This window comes from Monopterus albus, unplaced genomic scaffold (genome assembly GCF_001952655.1).
Source record: "Monopterus albus unplaced genomic scaffold, M_albus_1.0 scaffold12.1, whole genome shotgun sequence".
NCBI classification, from domain to species: domain Eukaryota; kingdom Metazoa; phylum Chordata; class Actinopteri; order Synbranchiformes; family Synbranchidae; genus Monopterus; species Monopterus albus.
The window spans coordinates 1483490-1490733 of record NW_018127892.1 but is presented as its reverse complement, the minus strand read 5'-3'; the positions used below and the strand labels follow the sequence as shown (position 1 = coordinate 1490733).

General features: G+C 49.4%; 1 protein-coding gene across 4 annotated transcripts in view; it reads right to left on the bottom strand.

Moving 5' to 3' along the window:
- Window positions 1-1475: 1475 nt before the first annotated feature.
- Window positions 1476-7244, bottom strand: part of kat6a (K(lysine) acetyltransferase 6A) — a 28107-nt gene continuing 22338 nt past the window's right edge. For all 4 annotated transcript variants that reach the window (XM_020590603.1, XM_020590600.1, XM_020590601.1 and 1 more), the window contains exon 17: window positions 1476-7214. In XM_020590603.1, coding sequence (XP_020446259.1) covers window positions 3841-7214 — 3374 coding nt within the window. In that variant the 3' untranslated portion in view covers window positions 1476-3840. The remainder of the gene's footprint in view (window positions 7215-7244) is intronic.

Here is a 7244-nt window from a genome sequence, read left to right as displayed (position 1 = left end):
CACACTGGGTCTGCACCCCACCCTCTGTGACTGGCTCGTCAGGATTGGCAATAGGACTTCAGCCAGCATTGTTACAAACACTGGCACCCCACAGGGATGTGTCCTCAGTCCTATCCTCTACACCCTGTTCACTCACAACTGTATCGCCTCCCACAAAGACAACATCATCCTAAAGTTCGCAGACGACACCGCAGTGATAGGTCGCATTCACTGGCAGGGACGAAGCAGCCAACAGGAGGGAGGTGGCCGGTCTGGTGTCATGGTGCAAGGACAATAATCTCAGCCTCAACACGGACACAAAGAAGGGGAAAAGAACTCATCAGCCACTGTTTATCCGGGGGCTCAAAGTGGAGAGGGTGAGCAGCTTTAAATGCCTGGGCGTCCACATCAGTGAGGACCTCACCTGGACACATAACACCACACAGCTTGTCAAGCAGGGCCAATGGCGGCTGTACTTCCTGAGGAGGTTTGGCATGTCACCTAGGATCCTCAGCAACTTCTACAGCTGCATCATTGAGAGCATCTTGACCAGCTGCATCACTGTCTGGTATGTCAGCACTACTGCTATGGGCCGCAAGCGCCTGCAGAGAGTGGTAAAGACTGTGTAGAAGATCACCAGGAGTCCACTGCCCTCTCTTCAGAGCATTTACCACCGCAGGGTGTGTAGGAAAGCTGCCTTCATCCTCAAGGACCCCACCCACCCCCAGCATTGACTGTTCATATTCCCAATCTCCAGCCGTAGGCTCATAAGTGTGAAATGCAGGACCTCTAGACTGAAAAACTCTTTCTTTCCGACTGCCATCAGACTCCTAAACAGCTGACTCAGGATCTACCTCATGTAATTCCACCTGTACTGTTTACATACTCATTTTGCACATGCATAATTGTACACCCACTGCTGAATATTTGCACTTCACAGCTCTCACGTAGAATATATTCTCTGCATTATATTGTGTTCTTGTATTTTTATTTGCTTCTTACTGCCTATTTAGATGTCTTATTGCTCACCTACTTTATATTTCACTTGTATTGTGTGGCATTCATGTGGATGGCAAAGTAAGAATTTCATTGTACAGGGAAACACATTTCCTAACTGTGCATATGACAAACACTTTGACCTTGAATAAGTGTGGGTGAGGACAACTGTGCTGGCATCAGTGACTTGAACAGATATCAAAGCTTTTATACTAAGAAGATGCAACAAATGTGCCTCCTCTGTGTTTAAAGATATTACAGTGAAAGAGAGTCACAGCCAAACAAAACTCAAGGACAATGTGGATAGTTTTGAAGATGAAAGAATTCATTTTCACATCGTCTTTTGAACATATGTTCATGTCCTACGGGGACATCTAGTGGTTACAAGTGGTTAAAGCAACTTCATAAGTGACCTAATGCCTTTCCCTATAGTACAAATCTTGAAGTGGACTGAACATAAGGCAACAAAAATGTAATTTTAGAACCAAATTAGAAGAAACAAAAATTCTCATGGGAAACCTGAATGGCTCAACATAATTTATTTTCATTTTATGTTAAAATGTACAGAGTTCTTTGAAAGTACTTGCTAAGAAAGAAAGAAAGAAAAAAAAACAAATAAAAGGAAATACATACAGGAACAGAGTAGAGCTGAGGCCACTGAGCGCAAATCGACCTTCACTGAGTGCCCAGCTTGCCCACTCCCCTCTTTCATTTGCGCCCTCTCTTAGCATACAACGCAACATGTACAATTACAAAGGATACAAAAAGGGAAGCGATATAAACAGACAGAAATATACTGAGCTTATTTTTACATGCCTCTTAAATGTCAGGAAGTCATTCTATACATAAAAATAAGAAAAAAAAAAAAAAAAAAAAAAAAAAAAAAAAAAAAAAAGAATGCCAAGTGACCTTTAGGTATTTGTAGTCCCTTTGTTTAAAATAGCATTAATATACTACACAAAGATAGAAAAACTCTAGAGATGAGATGGAATGGAGAGGTTAAAGGCGTCTTAAAGTCACTAAAAGTGAGTGGTAATTTTTTTAAATTTTGAATTTCTTAGTAATTATTACCCAAGAGGCGAGCTAAAAAATATGTAGTTTTTTGTTTCCTGAAACAGAATTGAAAAAAATGACAGTACCAATATCAATGTCAGAATTTACTTTTATATTATAGAAAAACATTTTCTCTACAATAGGTTCTCTAAAGTCAAAAAGAGTCAGCTTGTGTCATAAAAGAAAGCTGCCCAGTCTGATAAAATTCAGAAAGAAACTAAATGAATATAAAGTACAGAACAGAACAATACACACAAATAAAGTATGCAATGTCAGGTCTGTAGGAAAAATGAAAAACTCCTCTTTTGACTTTGAATACTGGTACATGGAGCAACAAGGTCAAACCGTTTCACCTCTGCCAGTTTCACGCCTTAACAAGCAGGACTTGGACACACTTGCTCATCTCCGACCCTGCATTTATGTGCGCCTCTATACGAGGACCAAACCATGCACTAGATCAGGCATTTAGGTGCACCTTCTATAAAGGCCAACTCTCTGCTGCCATATTTCTAGCCAATGAGAGTGCAGAACTTTGCAGAAAAAAAAAAACAACAACAACAACAACAGGTGAACAGAATACACCGTTCAAATGCAGACTCCTCGACCTCTTTGGGTCACAAACACTTAAGGAGGGGAGGTCAGCTATAGTAAACCGACTTTCCTTAAAGCAGTAAAATGGAAGTTCCGCTGTTTGTTCTGCATTCCTTAAACTGCTAAAAAAGGCTGACATTTTACACCGTCTGCCAGTGGAGTGTGGACAGCTGGATGTTGTACTGTCCTGAGCTAGCCACCAACTGGCGACAGCTAGCCTGTGTATATTTGCGTGTGTGTGTGTGTGTGTGCACTGGATCTTGGGAAGTACCTGAATATTTACATCTAAATATTTCAGAGAAGCGGAAAACTGTAAAATAATGCTACTTTGTTTCATTTATGGGCATAAAATGCGTTTGTCTCTTCTGTGTCTTGCTTGTGTTTTTGGTACAACACTGTCCATCTGGGAAGACAGAGACTCTGGAAACAGCTCGACACCAGGAAGCCCCGCTCCTACGCTTTTCTGGAACTGAGTGAAAAGCCGTCTGACCAAGTGGCCACAGAGATGTTCAGGTTTTTCTGAGAGAGAAAGAGGGTGTAACACCATTTCAGAATGCCACACATATAAAGACCAAAGCATATAGGAGGTCGGACTGCACACGATTATTTCAAAAAACAATAAACAAAAACAACAACAACAAAAATAAGATTCAATATTATGTTTAACAAAACAAAAAAGAGTTTGCCTACAATGTTTCATTGTCTCTTTTTCAAGGTAAGGCTTCCTATATCAATTAAAAGATTGTGTGCATGTTTGAATATATTCAGTTAATCAGTTTTTTCATTTGCAGTCTGACAAAGCAAGGTATTCCTGTATTGTCTTTCTCTGCATCTTCCTCATCATTCTGTCCTCCCCCACTCTCCTCCTGCACGTAATGAGGAGGAGGGGACTCCTGGGCCTGTGTGAAACCATGTAACAGAGGGCTGTGCAGACCTGGCTCAAAGCAGCACGGCTGAGGTCCATGTACACACACTTAGCCCGAATCCTACCAACTTGCTCCCATACACAGCCAGCTGGGAGGGGAGGGAAACGAGCCCAAATAAAAAGGGACAAAATGACAACAGATAAAAACAGGAAACCCAAAGACCCTCTCTGTCTCCATCACCTACACCCACTGGTGCCTACTGAGGCACCGGAGAGGGTGATCAGGAGTAATGGACATTTAGAGTACAGCGAGTATCAGCTCTGGCCCCATGTCTCCTTCCTCAGTTCTTGGACGCTCATCTGCTCATATAGGGTGACTGTTTTGGGACACCAGCATAGCTGTGATGGGAGGGGCCAGTGTACATCATGTTACCATGGTGATTGGGCTGCATAGGTTGCTGTGGGTAACCCTGCCCTCCCATCATGCCCATCTGCATCTGCATGGGGTACTGAGCTGGCTGATTCATGTAGGGGGGATTACCATGATAACCACTGTTCATCATGGGTTGGGGCATTCGGTAGCTAGCTGACATGGCATTGAGGGGTGCCATGTTCATGGAATTGTACGGTGCCGGTGTGGGCATGAGGTTTGGCATCATGCCGCGCTGCACAGCCAAAGTGCGCGGCGTGCCCTGCATGGCCACAGCCCCTGAGGTGCGGCCATAGAGCTGCTGCTGATGTGGGGCTGGGGCCAACTGCTGAGTGGCTTTGGACCGGATGGCAATATGGCCTTTGACTGTAGCCATCTGGCCCTGTAGCCTCTGGGTGTGTGGCGGGGGTCCCAGACCAATGTTGGTGGTGGGCATGTTGCACTGCAGTTGTAAAGAGCCCAGGTTCATGGAGCCAGAGCTAAGGTTAGGAGGTGGGGTCATAGTGGGCTGGCCCTGAGGGAGGGGAGTGTGGGGTGAAGGGGCCAGCCCAGGATTGGAGAGAGAAACGCTGGTGGCGTAGGAGGTGACAGAGGCTGAGTGAGAGTAGGATATGGCATGGGGGTCCATGATGGTGTTGGTGAGCTGCTGGAGTTTGGCCAGGCTGAATGTTGCTGAGGGCTGGGGGTAGCCCCCTGTGCCAAAGTCCTGACCCATGCGCTCATAGAGGGTGCGTCCCCCTCCCCCACCTCCACTCTCTGGGATCTCCATGATCATGGGCGTGGAGGCAAAGCCATTGCCCATGCTACACTGGGACAAGGCTTGCTGTTGTTGCTGAGGTGGTGGTGGTGCTGAGGGTGGAGGCTGAGGGTTGGGGGCTTGCTGCTGAGGAACCTTCTTTTGTGACTGCTGCTGCTGCTGGTTGGTGCTAGGAGGCCTTTCAATCACACCACAGCTCTGAGGAGACTTAATACCACAGCTGGGCGTGTTGGATGGCGGTGGAGGTGGTGGAGGCTGGGGCACAGCACTACCTACACCACTGGCACCTGGACCGTTGTTGGGCCCTGGCCCTGCCTGCTGAATGAGGCTACAGCTGCCCATCGCCAGCTGGGGTCCGCCAGCTCCTGTGGAGGATGTGAGGCTGGGGGCTGGCACAAAGGAGCAGCTGTTAGACTGGGCGGACGAGGACGGTGTAGCCGAGCTGGAAGAGGATGAGGCAGATGACGAGGAAGCTGTGGAAGATCCTGCAACTACAGCAGCAGCCATTCCCCCTCCGTTCCCGCTATTCCCTGTCCCATTGCCCCCTCCGCCCATGGTGGAGTCATAACTGCTGGGGTTGTCATAGTTCTCTGTGGTGCTCTCTATACTGCCCAGGTCACTGAAGCCACTGTCCACCACCTGCTGCGAGTGGTCTGAAACAGACGGCACATCCATCATTGGCGATGTCTCCATGTTCTGCTGGGATGGGGCAGATAGAGAACTGGGATGTTCTGGTGTGATCTGGGTGTACCCCCCTCCAGCACCGCCACCACTGCCTCCTGCTCCTGTGGGGCCAGGTGTCCCTCCCCTCTGTCCTGCTTGTGTTGTGTCGATGATGCCTGGGGGTAACCCTGGACTGTTTACTGAACGCACAGACTGACTGGCTAGGGCTGGCACTGGAGGATTAGGGACGGGGCTGCTGTGCTGGGAGGTCCCACACTCCTCCACTAAGGCCAGGGTCTCCTCCTCTGCCTCCCCTGTGTGGCTGTAACTTTGCAGGGTTCGGCAGGCGGCTAGGGTCTCCTCACAGTCCTGGTAAGCCCCGTGGTGTGGCTGCGGTTCAGTCTCTTCATCCTGGGCCTCCCCCTGGGTCAGGGACTGGACTGCCTGCATAGTCTCCAAGTCCAGCTCATTGGAATGGTGATGGGGGTGGTGTGGGTGATGGTGGCTCAGCTCCTCTTTGAAGTCAGGGTGCTGGTGAGGGTGGGAGTGTGGATGTGTGTGTGGGGGTTCCATCAACAGTGTGACGTCTTTGTCATCTGGGTGCAGAGGCTGGAGCTCCATGGGCTCAGAGGGAACAGACATGGCTGTAACTGTTTCTACTGCTGCTGCAGCAGCTGCAGACTCTTCCTGCTCCCTGCGCCGCCTCTCCTCCTGCTGTGGGTCGCCTGAGGATAGCCGACACTTGGACTCCTGCACTGCTTCCTCAGCCTCCTCCTCCTCCTCTTCTTCCTCCTCCTCCTGCTTGCTGACATAGTCCTGGGCTACACTGTTCTCCATGTCTAAAAAAGGCTCTCCACCTTGTGGTTCTTCTTTGACCGGAGGAGAGCCTACACGAGAGGAAGGCCCCTCTTCCTCATCCTCATCTTCATCTTCAGAGTCCTGACTTTTTCTCTTCTTGCTGCTGGTCTTGTCCTCTAAGTGTCCGTCACCTTCATCATCTGCATCATGGTCTTCACTGCGCCTGCTTCCTGAACTGGGCATGACTGCTGTTCGCCTGTTGATACTACCACCACCGCTGCCCATGCTGCCACATTCTTCCTCCTCCCTCTCGTCATCATCGTCATCTTCTTCCCTGTCACCCAGATCTGTATCATGAGGCCGAGGCTGTGGAGCCCGAGGCCCTGAGGTGGAAGAGGAGGAAGAAGGGGACAGCAGAGGACGGGATGGTGGACGGCTGGGTTTTTCTTCCTCCCAGGCTCTTTCAGTCTCCTCCTCCTCGTCCTCCTCCTCCTCCTCCTCCTCTTCCTCCTCGTCTGGCTCAGATGTGGCAGGTGGTTTGGGGGCAGGCTGTGGTGGCTGGCATAGGGTGCGGTTCTTGGGCGGTCTCCCTCGCCTTTTGGGTACCTTCTGCTCGACAGGCTTAGGGAGATAGTCATCTTCTTCATCAGAGTCCTTCTGTTTGTTGTCTCTGTTAGCATTGTTTCTGCAGACACGCTTGCTGTTTCGGTCATCTGTCTGGAGCAGCTGAGGATCTTTGTCCAGCTGCTGCTCCAACAACAACCTTTGCCTTTCCTGCTCCTGCCGCTCTGCCTCCTCCTGGGCCCGCTGCAAGTACCAGCTCCGGGGCTTGCGGCCAGGTTTCATCTTGATTTTGGGGGGTGGAGGATCCCCACTTTGGGCCTGACTGTCTGAAGCTGCTCGCTGGTCGGACCCACCACTGGGTGGTTTTCCAGGTCCCCGTTTCTTCCAGTGCAGTGGTTTGCGGCTCTTCCCCTTAGGCCAGCCTTTCTTCTTCTTGATTGGGACCTCAGAGTTGCCTCCTAGAGTCTCTGATGGAGTTGCTGACAGAGCAGCAACAGGCTTCAGCAGAGGTGTTAACTCTGAGAGAAGGTAAGAAGATAAAAGTGCAT